The 19,684-nt window shown below is 29.8% G+C and overlaps 2 protein-coding genes across 3 annotated transcripts; both read right to left on the bottom strand.

The window, feature by feature from the left end:
- Nucleotides 1-3,807: 3,807 nt before the first annotated feature.
- Nucleotides 3,808-6,310, bottom strand: LOC108461216 (leucine-rich repeat receptor-like protein kinase PXC1). The gene is made up of 2 exons (XM_017760973.2): nt 4,840-6,310; nt 3,808-4,753 (listed from the first exon to the last, which is right to left on the bottom strand). The coding sequence occupies exons 1-2, from the start codon at nt 6,182-6,184 to the stop codon at nt 4,074-4,076; spliced, it is 2,025 nt and encodes a 674-aa protein (XP_017616462.1). The 5' UTR covers nt 6,185-6,310; the 3' UTR covers nt 3,808-4,073.
- An 8,907-nt stretch (nt 6,311-15,217) lies between these two features.
- LOC108461803 (protein PSK SIMULATOR 1-like) lies at nt 15,218-18,810 on the bottom strand. Of its 2 annotated transcripts, XR_001867867.2 has the most exons (3): nt 18,470-18,810; nt 15,996-17,850; nt 15,218-15,687 (listed from the first exon to the last, which is right to left on the bottom strand). XR_001867867.2 is itself a non-coding variant. In XM_017761742.2 (2 exons), exon 2 carries the CDS (start codon nt 17,787-17,789, stop codon nt 16,083-16,085), a length of 1,707 nt encoding a protein of 568 aa, XP_017617231.1. In that variant the 5' UTR covers nt 17,790-17,850; nt 18,470-18,810; the 3' UTR covers nt 15,772-16,082. The 2 variants fall into 2 exon arrangements, 1 of the variants encoding a protein (XP_017617231.1); XM_017761742.2 differs by lacking the exon at nt 15,218-15,687 and having other exon boundaries at nt 15,772-17,850.
- Between the last annotated feature and the right edge of the window lie 874 nt (nt 18,811-19,684).

The following is a 19,684-nucleotide window of genomic DNA, read 5'->3' as shown; positions in this document are numbered from 1 at the left end:
TATCACATGAAAATTATGAAAAATGTGAAAGTAACCTAAAAACAAATTCAAGTAACAAAAATGATGTAACTTTGAAAAATCACTAAAATTGTAGAAACATAGTTTAAAGATGAATAATATATGAAATTAAATCTTATTATGTCTATTTTCTTATGGAATAAGAAAAATAGGTAAAGGTATTATATTTCATAATATATCTGAGTTTTAGTGAAACAGGGTCAGAGCGATTTCTGGAACCCCTGTTTCAACTTTGGAAATTCACCATAAATTGTAAAAAACTAATTAGAAGGTATACTTTATATGGTTATAATCCTTGTTGAGTCTAGTTTTAAGAGAAACAAATGGCTTAGTGATATGAATTTTGTACAGGAAGAAACATGGTTTGTAGTAACAAGAGGTTAGTGCAGTCGAGTTTTGAAATAGGGGAAACTTTAACTAATAAACTGTACTAATTGGCCAATTCAAAAATCTATGAAAAAAATTAGTAGATATATATATGAGTCTAGTTTTAGGAAAAATTTACGGATCTTAATTTGAGTTTGAACTCAAGATATGAATTTTTAGGCGACTCTGACGCAGAATGGCAGCACATTCGAAATGCTTAAATAAACAATTTAAAACTATTTAAGTGATAGATTAAGTTTAGTAATGCCTCGTGCTCGATTCTGACAACAGTCTCGGGTAAGGAGTGTTACAGTAAATGTGCATAATTAATTATCAATTAATCTAACTAGTTGGTGTTGACTATTCTAGTCAAATTAATGATCGTGGATATAAAAAAATTGACTGATTTTTTTTATGTAAAAAGAGTTTTATGAAAAATTAATATCTATATTTTAATTAAAATAATTATATTAACTAAATTAAAAGACACAACGGTTAAAATATGTTATAAGTTTTTATTTTTTGAAAAGTCAAGAATTAGTCTTTATGTTTTTATTTTCAGAATTTAATCATTCTATTTTTAGATTTCAAAATTCAGATCTAATCATTAACATTTTCAAAACGTTCTTATTATTATATTTGTTGGTGTGATATTTTAAAATAAAAAATCATTTCAGTAACCATGTAACTAAAACAATTTTAATAATTTTAAAATCTTTTGTTGATATGGCATATAAGACAAAATAGTGCTAAGTCAATATTTTATTACATTTGGACTGCCACGTTAGCGGTTAATTTGACAAAAAAACATAAAAGGTCAAAGTGATCAAACAACCAAACGTTAGGGGTTATTTTTGATATTATGCCATAAAAAACAATAACAACAGTTAAAAAAATAAACGACTAATTTTTTAAAATAAAATAAAATGACTAAATTGTAAATTTTTAAAAATATAACAACTTATGGTATATTTTAACCAGAACAAAATTAATAATAATTAAAATTAAAAATTGAGTGAGTTTTGATTTAAAAATAATAGGCTATGGGGGGTAGGTGCACGTGCGTTGGGGGCGAGTAGGCTAGAGTGATATTTGCGTTTTGGAACAGGCAAAAGGGAAACGTAAGTGGGAGTTAACAGAAACTTAGAAACTGAAGTACCAAAAAATGGGCTGTCATGTTCTTTTACTTTTTAGTAACGGTGCTGTGCGGTGTTGGGACGTGTTTGGTTGGCCACGTTTTCTTGTGTTAATTCCAACCTCGAAATGGGCTCCTTTTGTCTTTTACCCCAAACAAGTCCAAAATCAAATCAAATTTAAGCGTCAGAAATATTAATTTCATGAGCTCAACTACTTGTTTATATTGAGATTTTCGTTTGAAATTTGAGAGGATTTGGACAAAAGTATTATGCTCAAAAATTGAGTTTGGGTAAAAAATAAGTCCATTTAAAATATGGATCGGTTTTGGGCTTGAATATTTAAGGTTTAAGTCTAGCCCGTTTTAAAATCTATAATACTTTATATTATATTATTTTTACATATATTATGTAATTTAGAATACATTAAAAAATGAAACATATACTAAATACATAATACTACATTAATATAAACATTAAAATAATTTAAGATGACTATAAAAATGTATAAAATTATTAAATATTAAAATAAAATAAAATATTATAAATATTATAAAAATGGACAAGCCTAAAATGAGTTTGGTTAGTCTTTTACAAATATGGGTGGGTTTGAATAAAATTTTAGACCCATATTCTAGGTCGAGTTAGGCTTGAGTAAATATAAAGTATATTAATATCACATTTAGACCCGACTTGAACTCAACCCATGAGCACTTCTAATTTTAAAAAGTATATGAATGGAATACAAATATATAAATATATCACTCACATCTTAGTAAAATTGAATTATAAAATTTTAAGATTTCAAAATATAGATTTTATTATGTATTAATTTATTATTTTTAAGGGATTAAATAAATTTTTTATTTTTCGAGGGTTAAAGTGTAATTTTATCTCACATTAATTTATAATTTGATCATTTGTAAGGGATTAAAACTACAATTTTCTTTCTTTTTTTTAGGGTCAAGGTCCCTATCTACTCCTTTGTATTTGTCCTTGCTCTCGAGTAAAGTTCCAGATATGAGTCTTATGAATGAAAAAAGTAAATTTGATAGAACTTTTTCCCTCATTTAAAGGTGTGTTCTAGCTTGATTTCAGATTTAGTTACCATCTAATATGATTACCCGTTATTGAAATTTCATAGAGATATCAAAATTATATTACATGAAAGATCAATCTCTCTTTATAACGGTCACTTGGTATAACAACATTTCGTTATAATAATCAAATTTTTAGTACAATTTATTTTCTATGTTTTATTACAACTTTTGATTTATAACAACAAACTATAGCAATGGCAAAGCCAAAAATATTGATAAGGGGCCGTAATAAAATGATCTTAATTAAAATATTATTTCAATAAATTTTTAAATTTTCACATGAAAAATCTATTAACCATTATTTTATTAAATGAAAAAATCTTCAATGAATGAAATTAAAATATTAAATATTCTACCATTAATTCCAAACATCATAAATTTCTAAAGTAATTATTTGAATTTAATAACTCATGATAAATTATTTAATTTAATTTGATAACTCATACCAATCAATTAAACTTGTTAGATTAACAACTTCATAACTAATCACGTGAAATGAATATGAAGTAAAAGGTGCATAAAAGCAATAACATACGTACCTACTATAAGTCTTTGAATTTTGTTGATTCGATTCCCGTTTTCTTTATTCGATAGTTTACAACAATTATTTTTCTATAACAGCAAGTTGTTATATGTTTATAACAACCATCCCTTTATAACAGACAAAATCTTAACAGATAAATGAGACTGTTATAGAGAATATTTATTGTAGTGATTTATAAAATTTGATGATTAAAACGTGATTTAAATATTTCATAAGTGATTAAACTTATACTTTAACCTATCTTTTATTTTAATCTCATTATTACCACTGTTTTTAAATCCAAAAGCAATTAATCTCATCCTCCATCAGACCTGTCTATAGGCTGGACCACTCAAAAAATGAGAGAGTTTGAGTAAAAATATAAGCCCAAAAAATAGGTTAGACAAAAAAATAAAGTGTTTAGAAATTGGGCCGAGCCTCGAATAAGGCATTTTTTCCCCGGGTGGCATAATTTTTCAAATGATGACGTGACATAATCTCAAAATATCATATTATCAATTTTTAATAGAATCCAGATTTAATAATCAAAATAAATTTAATTATCAATTTTGCAATACTTGTTATATTATTTTGTTTGCAATACTTCTTATATACGAATAAGATCGTATCGGTAAATAGGTGATTGCATGAATCAATTGGAATAAGCTTTGGGTTTAGACATTGGATATATATAATTGATAAACTAGTTCAAATTGTCAAAAATTACATTACAATGCATCGACGATCATGTCTAACCAGCAACAACAACCAGACACAAAGACTTAAAAAATATTACAAAGAAGCACAAACCAACCAAATAGGATCTAAGAAAGAACCAGAAAAAGAAAAGAGTGATGAATTTGCAGTAAAGAGATCATGCATATATAAAAGGATGGAAATTAATTTACCATTAGCAAAATGGCAATGAAAAGATCAGTAACCAGCAATTCCATCTTCAGTGGTAGCAATGGAAGGCGAGATCGAATTGCGCGATTCGTCGTAATCTTCCCCTAAAGGTGATTGTTCCACCCTGATATCCTCGATCATTTTAGCCACTTCGGTCATCGTGGGCCGTTTTTCAGGCTGGGGAACCACACATGCTAACCCCACATGAAGCATGGAAACGAGTTCCTCCTCGATGTTTTTGTACCTCAAAAGCTCTTGATCAAACACTTCGGCTGTCCATTCTTCTTTAACAACGGATCGAACCCACTTCGGAAGATCAACTGCCGGTTCTTCGTCTTCGATTCGAGGCCGAGTCGGTGAAGGATACTGCGATGGAGCTCTCCCTGTAAGCACTTCTAACAATAAAACCCCAAAGCTATAAACATCAGCCATTTGAGACAGTCTTTTCACTTCAGCTTGTTCAGGAGCTCTATATCCACCTAATCTAGCTATAGCATGAACAGGATTTAAAAGTAAAGACAACCCAAAATCAGAAATTAAAGCAACCCCATTTTTATCAAGCAACACATTAGAAGATTTCACATTTCCATGTGGGATTTTAGGTGTATTATACTCTTCATGAATCTTTGCTAATCCACGAGCTGCACCTAAAACCAAACTGATCCTTGTAGTCCAATCCAATGGAATCCTCCCCGGTCCTCTGTTCCCTGTTTTTCAAACACAAAGAAGGGTAAACAATTAAACTCCCATCAAAACCCTCAATGCATTTAAATGATGAGTTTAATGACATTACCATGAAGAAGTGAATGCAAGCTACCGTTAGGGAGATAATCATAAACAAGAAGCTTTTCTTCTTTAGCATAATAATAAGCTCTCAATTTCACAACATTGGGATGCTTAATTTTCCCAATTACATCCATATATTGTTCAAATTCTTTCCTTGGACATGGATTTGCATCTTTAAGTCTCTTGACAGCAACAGTACAGCCATCATCAAGCACTGCTTTGTAAACTGTTCCTAAACTTCCTTTCCCAAGCATTTCAGCTGAAGCTCTCAACAAATCTTCTAATTCAAATTGTTTCCTTCTTTCGAAAAAAACAAGCTTACTCCTATCTGTTGCATTGGTTCCATCACTATCAGGCTCTGGTAATCCACCATTTGCATATACTTTCTTTTCACTTCCATAGCTACTCCTTTTCCCACCATCACTCCCGGACTTCCAAACAATTTCCCCATTGTTTCTCCCACAGAAATAAGCCACTGCAAAAGAAACCACTACCAAAAACACCACACAATTCGCCACAACAATTGCAACTATAGCACCAGGGGTTAACCCTTTATGTGCTTTGGGTCTCTCTTGTTCAATTATAGGTGTTCTCGGCATTGAACTTGGGTTCGATGGAACTGTTTGGGTCGGCGTATCCAACGGAGGAGAACCTGTAAAAGAACAAACCGGAAATGGGTTTGATCCACAAAGACCTTCGTTACCTACAAAGCTTTTTTCACTGAATTTTTTCAGTAAACTTCCAGGTAACCGCCCGAAAAACTCATTATTGGTTAAATTAAGCTCTTTTAAGCTTTTAAAAGAAGAAAAGAAATCTGGGATTTCGCCGGTTAATGCATTGTTTTGAAGCCTGAGAGTAATAAGCCGTTTCAAACCAGAGATTTCTTTAGGAACATTGCCTCGTATGTTGTTGTTTGATAAATCAAGTCGGAGCAACCTTTTGAGACGCGAAATTTCCGGTGGGATGTCTCCGGAGAAATCATTATCGGAAAGATAAACTAGTTTAAGGTTAGAACAATTAGTTAACGGTGAAACGGTGCCGTTCAAACGATTGTTTTGAAGGTCGAGGATACGAAGTTGGTCTAGAAGAGAAAGAGCAGTAATGGGACCACGAAGGGAAAGGGAAGGTAGTGAGAGGGAAATGACACGACCGGTTGAGGAACAAACGACGCCGTGCCAGGCGGAGGAACAAGCGTCGCGGCCGGTCCAGTTGGAGATGAGGTTGCCGTGAGTGTCGGCTTGACGGCGGAAGAGAGTGAGGGTATCCGTGTCGTTAGTGGAGGAGGAAAGGGAAAGGAAAAGGGAGGAAAGGGAGAGAAACAAGAGGAATTGAAGCGAGGAATGGGAGTTCATTTTTTGGTTTGTTTGAGCGGGAAGGTAAGGAGGAAGGAAAGGAAAGGAAAGAGTGTTTTTTTTTTTTTAAATATAATATAATAAATAAATAAATAAGACTACTCCACAAACTGCATTTTGTCTTGGGATGTCGGAGGAATGATTAAAGAAGGGAATGGAAGTGGGTAGTCTCGTAATTTTATCTTAATTATAATTAAAAATTACAATATTTTACCCTTCATTCTTTTTAGTGTTTCACTACTAAAAAAAATATTATATTAAGAGTGAGGTTGTATTTTATCTTTTTTATTAAAAATGGGTAAATCTGTTATTGTACATCAGCATAAAGTCCACGTGCCATTTTAGTTATTTAGTTTGTCACAGATTAATTTGACAACTTTGTAGTAGATGAGACAAAAGACAATCTAGTTCTTATTATAGGAACATTTATGGTATTTTTATCTTCCAATACAGATACAAGTACAATATAAATACAAATATATGTCTAATTAATTACAATATAGAATCTAATCAGCATGGCAAACAGAGAATTAAAGAAAACAGAATTAATCCGAAAAAATTGAACAAAACCCATATAATATAAGTGATACATGGCACTTAAACTATTAAATTGGTTTCAATCTATATCATTTTTTACTTAAGTATTTAAAGTTTTCTTGATCAAAAGTGATATTCGTGTATGATATCCTATAAGAATGTGACATGTGACACGTTCTTATAGGTTAGTATTGTATATTAAGTAAAATTAAAAAAAATTATAGTTGAAATATTATTTTTAAGAAGTAAATATTTAAGTAAAAAAAAAAGTAGTTTAAAGGGTTATTTTGTATTTAAGCCCTTGGTTATTAATTAATTAAGTATGTGAAGGATTGGGGAATATGAAATGATTAAAGGTGAAAAAGGGGGAAATGTGAGTATGGGTGGGGCTGTGGTTGTGTTAATGATTGCTGTTTTCCACTCCTTCCAAATGAAATGAGTAAAAAGGTTGTGGAATAGTCTCCTTTTCTTTTAAGTTTTCATGACCAACGGGTGAAATTGGGTATCTCTAATTCTTGCATGGTTGGAATTCTAAATATTTGACAATGTCCATCATGCTTTTCTTTTTATTATTGTTATACCTAAATTATCATTTCAACATTAAAGCTGCAAACAAATGCTTTTTTCAAAATTTATCGATACATCAAGTTTTAATTCGATTGACATAGTTATTATTATTAATACTAAAAAAAATATGGATTCGAGGGTATTGAAACGCATTATTCTTCTATTTATGGGTTTGGAAAGAATTATGGGTAGTTTTAAATATTGTCTCACAAAGAGCATGATCAAAACGTAAAATGAGATTGATTCAATTATTAGTCGTTTCAAAAATAAAAAAAGGAAAAAGACATTGCCGCAAAATTATCAAAAGTGATGGATTTCTTCGTATACTTTTTTTTAACAACATTAAGTTTTGCCATAATATTTAAAACTATATCAAAAGTGATGGATTTCTTCGTTCCTCAACCTATAAATAGAATGATAATCCACTTCAGCGCACTTGAACCCATGTCCTCCTGTATTGGCAACAATAGTCATATCAATCGAGTTAAGACTCAATCGCCAAATAAATATACATAATTAAAACACCAATAAATGTTTGTGTTGCAATGACAAGATAAATTGTACTATATAAAAAAAATTCAAATTCAAAGTTCAAATTTTAAAAAAACATTACTAAAAAAAAATCCCTCGCTGTTAATATCAACATTCAAAAATAAAACAAATCCTCGTAATTGGTCTAATAGTCGAATGATGTTCATTTAGACAACTCCCTTTAGACATAATATATGCATGTATATCAACATTCGAGAATAAAAAGAACACTCGTAATTAGTTTGATAATCAAATGATGTTTATTTGGACAACTCCCTTTAAACATAATATGTCCACGTATGATACGAGTATGTCTCTACCATGTGTATATAAATATTAACTACTAACCCTTTAAAGTAAAACAATTTGTCGGTGCCTTCTCAGTCCTCCAACTTTTTCTCTGGTCCTCATTATTTTATAGTTAATCTCTTATTTGGCCTTTGAAAAATACTGCAGCTTAAGACAAAACTAGTAATATTCAAACATATTCAAAATCTTACCTCTGTTTTAAATATATATATATTGAATAAAAAAAAAGAAAGACATACTCCTGTCACGTATATATAGACAAATTGGTCAGTAGGAAATTTCTTGGCTTTACTCTCTTATTTTTTATTTTGAGGTTAAAATTTCAAATCAAAAGCATGCAGAAATCTTCATAGTCAACTTGCATTGTTTGGCATATAGCAATATTCAAATATAGATGGATTTGAATATTTAAATTAATAAAAATAATTTTATTTGGTATAAAATTAAAAATATTTGAAATAAAATGTAAATTTATCTTCTTCTTTTTTTTTTTTAAATTTGTTGAGGATAAATCAGGTTAAGCAACGAATAAATTAAAGAACGAAAAAATTGAAAAGACTAAACACAAGTGGAAAAAAAACCCATTGAAAATGATGAAAAATCACGGGTAAAGATAATTTCATTAAATAGAAAAAACGAAAAGTACAAAAGATGAAGATAAAACTAAACCCCAAAACTCGAAATAAAAATGCTCAAATCGTAAGCACGAAATTCTCTGAAAACTTGTAAAAACTACACTAATCAGAGTGGAAAGGGGCATATTTATAGACTAAATTCATAGGTTAAATAATATTAAAATAACCTACACTAATAAGAATTTATGTAAAAAACTAAAATTGAGTTAAACAAAGAGAAAAAAAATCAAAAAATATTAAGCATAACTCCATAAAATTAAACCTAAAATGACTTAATTTGATTTTTTTGAAATTTTGATCTATTCTTTTATGAACAAACCAAGGTTTTGGATGTTTATTCTTAAAAAGAAATAGGGTTTAATTAGATTTATTTTGGTTGGTTTAGGGTATTTGATTATGATAGAAAATGAAAAAGGTTGTAACTTTAAGTCATAACAAAGCAAAGTTGTTTTCATTGGTTTAGAATTAAATTATAATTTTTAATGGGTCAAAGTTTAATATCATTATATATATTTATAATTTCATTATTTATGAAGAGATTAATTTGTAATTTTTCCATTTTAAGTAGATTTGCTTTTGTTTACTAGTTTATGAATATCGAGATGTAACATTATAAATGTATGTAAAATTTAAAAAAAAACTTAATTATATTAAACATATATTCATATCCGACACTTACATATACCGGTTTTATTTGTCTACCTATAATTGCTTAAATCTATGGATAGAAAAAGGTATAGAAATTGATTCTTTTGATGCTTGAAAAGCAGCACAAGGAAGGTGGTCATACATTCATAATCCTTTTCACCAATCTCCTTTTTCTCCATTCATTTGAAACTCACTTTATGAATTGTTTCAATGATATAGAAACTATTTTGAGGTGCTTTGTGCACCGATTTATCAGTTTAATTGGTCTGTATTGATTCTCAAGTTAACTGGTTTAATGATTTTTCGAACTAGTATCTCAGTTGATTTTTAACCAGGTTTAAACATTATTGCCCATAACCCATTCTCATCCTTTAAATTGAAAGAAAAAGCACTTAAGCGTATATGAACCCACGTCCTCCTAATTATTGTAATAGCAATAATGTCGACTAAACTGAGATTAAGGTACAGAGAGTGTATCTGGTTTAAACATCATTGCCTATAACCCATTCCCATCCTTTAAATTGAAAGAAAAAATAGTTAAGTGCATCTGAACCCACGTCCTTCTAATTATTGTAATAGCAATAATGCTGACTGAATTGAGATTAAGGTACAGAAAGTGTATCTGGTTTAAACATCATTGCCCGTAACCCATTCCCACCCTTTAAATTGAAAGTAAAAACAGTTAAGTGTATCTGAACCCCCGTCCTCATTACTGTAATAACAATAATACCGACTGAACTGAGATTAAGGACTAAATTTCAAATATGAAAAAAGGTATAAAGAGTTTAAGGGGAATTAAACCATAATAAAATGATTTATATAAATAATTAGTGGAAAAATTGAAAAGGCACATGGTGGGACCTTTGAGGGTACAATAAATGCAGTGATGAATGTCGTTAAAAGAGAGGGAAAAACAGCTTCAGCTTTTTCTTTTAATTATTTTTCTTTTTTATTACTAAAATAGCTTTATTTTTTTAGTTAAGAAAGGAAGGAGAAGTGAGGGAGAAATTGAAGGCGGGATTGACGTCTGAATTTTGGATTTCATTTTCCTTTCCTTCTATTTCACTCCACCCACCTGAATTGTCCCGCAAATCCCATCTCAATTTGTTTTTGCTTTCTCTCTTCTCTTTCCTTTTAGTCGGGTGACTCGATTGTAAAGTGAGAGGATTTAAAAAAAATATAAGTTCAAAAAATAAATTTAGGTAAAAAATAAATCTTGTTTAAGAAACGAGTCAAGTTTCAGGTAAGGTTTTTTTAGTCCTAACTCGACTTAAACTTGCAAAACGGAAAAAAAAATATGTTGTCGTCTTGTTGTTTTTCACTGTTTTGTTGTTATTAATGAGATATTGTATAATTCTTATTTTATTATTAATTTTACTATTATTTTAGATGTATTTAATTATTAAGTTACACATATGTTAGTATTATATATTTATTTTAATATTTTTAATGTTTTTGATGTATTATATATATATATTTTTAAATGATATAATTTTTAATACGAACAGGCTTGTTTAGACAAAATTTTATGCTCATTTTTCAGGCTAGACTTAGACCTACCAAATGAGTCTAAAATTTTATTAAGACTCAGCCACTTTCCTATATCTTTTAAATTTATATTTTTACCCTTTGTTCTTAATTGAACTAGTCATTGGAAAATAATCTAAGTTGGGGTAAAAGAATCTATTTTCTTTAAATGTGAAATGTTAAATTTAATCTCTAATATTTATATATTTTTAATTTTTTTCTTTTTCAGTTAAATTTAATTATTAAATTTTAAAAATAGTTAAATTATTTTTAATAGAAATACTTATCAATAAATGTTGGGTGCAATGCTAAGATATATTATATCGAGGTAAAGTTAAAGACTTTTTTAAGGGGCGGAACTAAATTATAAAACTTTTAAGAGATTCTAATGTAATTTTACCATATATTTTTGAGAAACTAAATAGAATCTTTTTTCATATTTGAAAGGGAAAAGTGCAATTTTATTATTTTTAGAGTGATTGAATTAAAATCTTTTCATTTTTAGGGTGCTATCTCCCTTAGTGTTTGCCTTTGCATCATATTTTCAATGAGAGAACACAAGTTTGAATCTTGGAGATGACATTATTGGAAGGAGCAATAACGGACTATGAATATGAACAATAAAACAAACACACAAAAAAATACAATATATATATATTTTTAATTGGTGTAACAATCCGTGTATGCTTTGTATTAGTATGACACTATTTTTCTTATATTCTATTTTAACAAACAATTTAAAAGTTATAAAATTTCATAATTCAAAAAAAGTCTAAAATTAAAAAAATCATAAAATATACATAAATTAACATGCGAACTACAATGTTTAAAAATTTAATTTAATATTTTTAAAAATTGATAATCATTGACAATTTTTCTTTTTTAAGTTAGAGTGCCAAATTCTGAGTTTTACTTTTAAAATATAGGAGGACAAGGAGGCAGATAGGCAGGCATTTTCTTGGCTTATGGATCTCAGTGAATGCAGGCTGCCGGTCTCACGGTGTTTTCTGTTTTTTTCACCCCAAAACAGAAACTACAGGTTTATTGTACTACAGGTATAAGTCAAATCAAATTTTAAATATTTTTTATTTATATTAAATTTTATTCGAGTTAAAAAGGAACTAAAATCGAATTTAAAAATCCATTTAATTTGAAAAAAATTTATAATTAATTTTAAATGATTTTTTATTAATGAAAGTTACACCGATTATGAAAATTTTGTGTGAATCGGATTTTAATTCAAGTTGACTCTAATTATATTTTGTAAGTAAGTAATTTAAAAAAATATAAATTAGCTTTTTTCAGGTCAAACGTGGTATATAAATTATAAAATTGATTTCATTTTACTTTAAACACCGATATTAATAAATAAGAATGTGTCACGTTAGCTTATCGTTACACCGTTAACTACAATTAATGATTTAGTAATTACAATGTTACAATACGATAACGTAAATAACTAAAACGTAACATTTCAAACATAAGTGACTAAAATATAATCTGAAGTAAACAAAAGTGACTATTTTAATAGTTTACCTCCAAAAAATTGGTAAACAGGCAATTTTTTAAACCAAACATTGATTTTAAATTGGGATTTTAACCCAAGCCAAAAGTTTTCCGCTTTTGGAAAAGTGTTTTTAATGAAGTTATCTTTTTATCCCCATTAAATTTTTTACCTGATAACATTATGTCTAAAATTAACATTTTATCTTCTCAATAGCATTTTTTGACAGTAATGATAAATACTATCAAACATTTCAATAACACTTTTTAACTTGAATAGTAAACTAGCCCTTAATAGTTTATAAAAATGGGTAGACTTTGGCAAAATTCTAGACACATATTTCCAGTCGAGTCAGGCTTGGACAAATATAAAGTGTACTAATATCATATTAGATCCAACCCATGAACACCTTTATTTATTTGTACCTAGTTAGTACTAAACTTTTTTTTTACCTAATCGATAATAAGAGGTCGGAAATCGTTAAACCTGTTATTCCAAAATGTTAACATTGTTAATGATGTTTGAATCGGATCAAACCAACCAATCAAACTTGTTGAATCGAAACTAACTAAGATAACGGTCTAGAAAAAACTATTACATTAATTGACCAATGAACCGGTACAAACGAAAAAAATATTATCACAACAAAATTTTTCGAATGCCTGTGTACCAAATAAAAATTAACACAAAGATAACATTTGTATTATTAAATTTAAATTTAAAACTAGATAAATTTATTTATCTAAATTAAATTTAAGAAGCAATATATAAATTTAATATATATATATAAACATATATCATCAGTCCATGTAAATATTATCTAATTTCATATATAGATTTAAAATTTATTTGACTAATATTTAATATTTTTAAATATATATAATTAATCCATGTATTTGAAAATTACCATAAAGATATATATTATTTATTTTAACCTTTTCATGATTTAAATTAAATTTATAAATTTATTAAAATTTAAAAGCTGTAAAAAGAATCCACAAGAGTGATTTCAACTAGTGTATAAATTCATTTTCATATTATCTCAATTTAATTAAATTTTAATACATTTTTCTCTGTTATTCCATTCAAAAATGTTAGAGTAATTTAATTATTGACAATCTCAAAACGAGCAATTGAGAATAATTAATCATGGTGTAAATATTTGATTTTTTCATTAATTGTACATAATTTTAATTGGTATGATAACAAATTTAGCTTTTAATGTTTATATATTCAGTGTAAATTTTAACAGAATGTGTTAATAATGCGAGTTAAATTTCTTAAATAATGACTAAATTGACAAAATACGTAAATATTGATAACTAAATTTATTAAATCAAGACCGATTTAACAAAATGTGTAAGCTTTGAGTTAAATTTGTTATTTTACCAATAAAAAATATATACAATTGGCCAAAAAATAATAATTTTGTGATTAATTGTCTTTAATTACTTACCTTCGAAATTAACAATAATTATGATGATTTAATTTTATTAGAGAAACTAATTTGCTGAATATTGAATTTAAGAAAACCAATTTTTAATTATTCTTTATTCTGTATTTTTATGAATAAAATAAAATATTTGTATCTTTTATAATTTAAGATTTTATTTTTTTAATTTGGTCCATTAATATCACTAAATAATTTTAAAATATTTTATCCATTAAATATTATGTATAAAATAAATTAATACAAGAAATTAGTTACAAATATAAGACAAATTTATGTTGAAAAAGGATAATGGGTGTTTCTTCTGACAGGTGTAGAAAAGAGATGGTTGGTGTCTGGGCAGCTTTAGCCTTAACAAGCATCACATCATATCCAATTCATGCTTTTATCTCTTCTTTTAATAAAAAGTGTTTTGGAATCCGAATGTTTAACTTATTGGTTATTAGTGTTTACCAATAATATTTGAGTCGGATTAGATCAATTTACGTATCGGCTTCCAGAAATATATTGAACTAGTTGATTTAGGAGTTGCTATGAATCAATTAAGTCGAGTTTTTAATATTTTATATTTTTATAAAATTTTAGTGATTTACTTAATTGAATTAATCAGATCGATAAATTAATGACTTAATCGATTCGATCATTAGTCTGTTTCTAAAGACTTTGGTATTCACTCCACAACCTATGTCATAAATTCTAGTCAAAAAAATTACATACTTATAATGTGTGACAATAATTTACTCTTGTCAAGAGTACTAAGTTATAAAAAAAATAGGTTGAAGGACTATGACATCTATTTAAAGATATCATTATAGTAAAATATATGCGAGGTTCTTTTTAAATCAACTGTTGAAGTAAAAAAAGGAGAAAACAAAAAAAACTTCAATTCAATGTTGATTATGTCACGTAAGATTTGCATTGAGAAACATGAATTTACCTTTTAATCAATTCAACCAATTTCAACACTAAAAATTGAGAGAAACTGATTTACAAAGAAAAATAATGTTTCTGATAATCGACTTAAGAGGTTTCAAGATACCAATTAAAATATTTAATTAATTATTTTGATTAAAATTCTAATGTTAACTCAAAATTTTACATTTGACTCGCTCGTGTTTTTACTGGAGCTGGTGCGTACAGGTATCGGTTTGTGCGATGTATCATTTTGTTTTATTAATATTTTGAAAAAATATTTAATATATGCAAAAGAAACATTTTACCAATATAAAATAAATTATATTAAATAAATTTCAAATATAAAATATTCATGCAGTAGTCAAAGCACAATATTCTGATAAAAGTTTTATTATTTATTACCATAATGGTAAAATGTTAAAAATTTTATATTTTTTAATATTATTCATGGACCAACCGGTGCACCAGTTCAAACCAATGCAACCGTTACAGACCAAAATTTTAACCGATATGAAAAGGGAAATTTGTTGCGTTGGTTTATTATTGGAACGGTACACACCGATCTGAACTCATACGGAACCGACTACATTGCCAAGATCGCAAAGGACAGAATTTTGAGTTGATGCTCCTTTGAATGTTGAAAATGGATTTGTTTAGGCATCGGATTAACTCACACAAGGTGGTTCATCTTGGTCTAGCCACTAGGAGCTAGGGCATCACTCGAAAGGCTATAGACTCGAACTTTTGTGTCATGTGCCGAGACTATAACTTCACGATCATGTAGCCTTTAAGTTCCATGGCACCGCCTCATACCTTTATAAGCTTGGGAGCAACATCACTCCACTTGATCGGGACCTTGCTCAAACCATCGGAAGCAAAACTGAAAAACCGTATGCAAGAGTAAAAGTTGTTTGAAGAACCAAAAACAGAACTAATTCTGATGGCTCGGGAAAACAAAACCGACTTATCAACCCTACAACATCAATGTCACCGTAGCTCTTTTTGATTTCAAAACAACGGACTAACAGCAATGAAACTGCAAAAACATACTGAACATGTGGTGCTTACAAAAACTATATTAACTGATAAAAGAATCTATCATCTTCAAATGAGTATATATATATATATTAACAAAGGCTTGCTCCGAAATAAGATACGACGAGTTTCACATAAAACTCGATGTAGTACCTTAATGATGGGATTGACTTCTTCCTCGTTGTGGATGTTGGAACAAGTCTCGGGGTGGCATTCATAAATGCTTCACGAAGTTGAGTGTCATCTCTTGTCATCCCTTTTGAGCAAATATTGGGCACAGCCATTGCCAGCAGATTCTGGCAAAGATTTGTCATTGTGGGCTCCGCCAATCCTATACACGTAATTAAGGCCAACAAGAAGCTCCGTGATAGCTGCCTCAGTTTTTGCTTGATCCGCAAAGTGTAGTGTCTGTACCAAAAGTATATTTGACCCAGAAACTATATGCTGCTCTTCAAGGTTATGCTCGGATTGCCACCTAATCGTATTGTGAGCAAGAGGAGCCAACCATTCCAAAATCCGCACTAGTGCCAAGCTCCACTCCGCTGCAAGGGAAGCATCGTATATTGATGAAGCTAAAGACTTTGCAAACGGCTTCAGTTTAACACGAAGAGCATTTCTCATAGTGGTAGGTAACATAGTGTATAGGTCGTCTCTTGTATCGACGCTGATCAAGTGAGGCGACGAAACTAGTTTCTCTATCAAAATAATCAAGTTTGCATAACGGAGAGACAATGCAGCACCACCAAGTGTCGATATAGGAGCATTCAACAACCGTTTGGTATTGAAAATGGATAGCTTAGAGTATATATTATAGCTACGGGACAATGGCTCCATCTTCAAATTGTCGATATTTTTGGGGTAAGCACCGCTGAACCTTGTAGATATAGTGCCAATTGGTTTGTAGCTATCTAAAACGGGAGAAATACTTCCTGCCAACATGCATCCTTTAAAAGGACCAAACGCAGATTGACCTGCTCGTTTTGTTCTCGAATGTGGCTGCTTGCCGTGTAAAGCAGTGGAGTGATAATGAGAATGTAGATGCTTGCTGTTGGTTCGATGCTTTCCAGTGATAGACATGGACTTCGAGAATGACCTGCCAAGAGGTCCAGATGAGAACCCACATAGATTATGATCGGAAGGGTATACTGAAGACGGTATTACAGTAGAAAAGGAATGGCTGCGTGAAAGATAATCACTATTAACAGATTCGAAATCATCATTCCTCTCAACCGGTACCATTTGGTTGGTCCCGAACACATTTTTTATCCTCTCGAGTATCGTTAATAGTGATCTCAACAGAAATCGGACAATGTAATCATAAGTTCTAACCCATGGAGACATCTCGCGTAGGTTTTTTACTTCTTGACGCTGCAATATAACCTTCTGTTGAAACTCGAGTAATTTCACCCGATCTAACTCGGGATTTCTCTGCATCCTCCTAAGAGTTTGCTCAAGTTCCGCCAACACTTCCAACTCTTGTGTCAACTGCATCGTAACCGCAACAAATCTCTCCATTTTCTTCATTTTTTTCTCCATCTTTTTCCATCGATATTCCCACCCAAACCACTCCATATTGTTCAATAACGGATCATTTATGAAGGCTTCAAAATGATGATATATAGGGTCAGTGCATTTCTTCCCAAGCCTAGCCACGTACGTCGCCAGATGTCCAAAATTCTCGATTACCTCGTTCAATGCAAGATCCATAACGTAACTTTCATCATCGGATACAAGCCTTTGAATTCCTATCGAGTTTGCAATCTCTTCTCTCAACCTAAAGATCTCCCTATCATCCAAAGAATGCCATAAATTCACCACCTTGGACATCAAACCGGCAACTTCAAAAGCCAAGATTCCAAGCACCACTTTGTCGGTACTCTCTGAAGCACTCTTCCTTGGATTCCACCACGAACCACCAAACCACGACTCAACCATCTCGCGTCCCATAATCCGAAAACACTACACACTAAGCACTAATCAAACATTCTCAAAATGATCTTACAAATCCCTGAATTGAACCATAAAATGCCACAAGATCAGACCAGCAAAATACAAAATACAAAATCCGAAATTCGAAATTTCATCAGATTGTTACTTGTTAAGAACATTTCAAGCCACAAGAACATAAACAGCAAACAAATTAATGAGCTCCATCAAGCAATTATCCCATCAACAAATATTGAAAAAAATATAAAAATATTTAAAAAATTTCTATTTTTCTCCAATACCTCCTCATTTAGTCATTTATATACTCCAAAACAACCCAATCCAGGCAATTTGACAGAAAAAGGTAACTAACACATTCACTACAGATTCCAAAGAAACCCAGAAAGTGCAAGACCATTTAAGAAAAAAAACCCAAATTGTAAATTGTATCAGGTAAGGCAATTTCATGCACCAAGAACGTAAATCTCCAAATTTATATACTACTAAACAACCCAATTCAAGCAATTTTGACACATCATGGAAAGTTTTCAAATTTAGATTCTTTATGGGAAGTAAATGAATTAACTAATCCATTCATTGAAAAGAAGAAACAAATCCCAAATACACAAAAAACCCAGAATTTGAAAGTGCAGAGAGAGAACAATGCAACAATTAATTCAAAAATTTGAACTTGAACTTACAAAGGGTCACATCCTAGCGGAAGAAACAACAAAAGAAGACTTGGTTTTAGCTTCCAAAAGGGAAAAAAAGGCCGCCACAAAAAACTAGGAGAAGAAAGGGGGTTATAAGCGGTGAAGAAGATAAGGAAAGAGACAAAAGGAAACACAGAAAAACTGGTAAATCAGTCAAAACGAGGTTAAAAATGGAAACCCAATGTTGGGTTTTAATCAAGGAAAAAAGAAGCTGTAAATAAATGGTGGTTGATGCTATGTTTAACTCTGTTGTTTGGAAGGTTGCTTTTGGGTTTTTGTTGAAATGCTTTCGTTAATCTCACATTTAGAGGATCATGGAATCTAATATATATTGGTAGACATATGGTGTAATTTTGAATGTTATTACTATAATTTACATTGTTAAATTTAATAGTTAATTTCTTAAAATATTAAGTTATATATATAAGAAGAACTTCAAAGATGACTAGTTTGTTTGCTTTTTCTAGACATAAATTATAAATTTTGAAAGATTAAAGTATAAATTTATAATTATATTGAATCTCATATGATGATTTAATGGTCAATGCTGTTCACCGTATTAGGTGTAGTTTGAGTTTAAGTTGTGTTAGTTGCATTTGTTGTTTAGGTTAGCATAGGGCACATGGAATCTCATGTGAATCAACAAAGACCACCTTACAAAGCTAAATACTCTTGGATGACCGATAGCGTAGTACCGCGAGAGAGGGGTGAAAAAAATCTTGTTGGGGAGTGAAATAGAACATAAAACCGTAACCTCCAAAGCAGTAGGAGGAGCCTATGACTTTGATCACGTGCCTATTGAAGAATGAGCTAGCTGTGTTTTTTTTCTTAAATTTGACCAACTTTTATTTTATTACGAGAGTCTTAAATTAGAGTAAAAAAATTAATTAATTAATATAATGAGTAGTTAGGGTAGGGAAAAAGAATAAAGTTGTTAAGATCTTAAATGAATTTTTATTGTGATATGTGAAATTAATCTCTTTAATTTTCAAATGCCTTTTTTTTCCTTTTTGTAACTAAAATTTTCAACTTTTCTAGGTGTTAATATTTTATTGAGACTTGAGAATTGCTTTATTTATTTAAATTTGACAAAACAAAGAGATATTCAAAAAGAAAAAGGCAAAAAAATAAAGCCATTTAAATCTTTTCTCTTTGGGATTTTTAAATGTAAATTTTTTAATATTTTTTTACTCCTTTCCCTTA

The sequence above is a fragment of the Gossypium arboreum genome, chromosome 2 (assembly GCF_025698485.1).
Source record: "Gossypium arboreum isolate Shixiya-1 chromosome 2, ASM2569848v2, whole genome shotgun sequence".
Lineage (NCBI taxonomy): Eukaryota > Viridiplantae > Streptophyta > Magnoliopsida > Malvales > Malvaceae > Gossypium > Gossypium arboreum.
This window is presented reverse-complemented; position numbering and strand designations above follow the sequence as displayed.

What these genes read in the sequence shown, in the direction of transcription:
- LOC108461216 (XM_017760973.2), bottom strand. Translation starts at nt 6,184, where the DNA reads ATGAACTCCCATTCCTCGCTTCAATTCCTCTTGTTTCTCTCCCTTTCC. An exon ending in CTTGCATTCACTTCTTCATG is followed by an intron (nt 4,754 to 4,839) that starts GTAATGTCATTA and finishes TTTGAAAAACAG; the next exon opens with GGAACAGAGGACCGGGGAGG.
- LOC108461803 (XM_017761742.2), bottom strand. Translation starts at nt 17,789, where the DNA reads ATGGGACGCGAGATGGTTGAGTCGTGGTTTGGTGGTTCGTGGTGGAAT.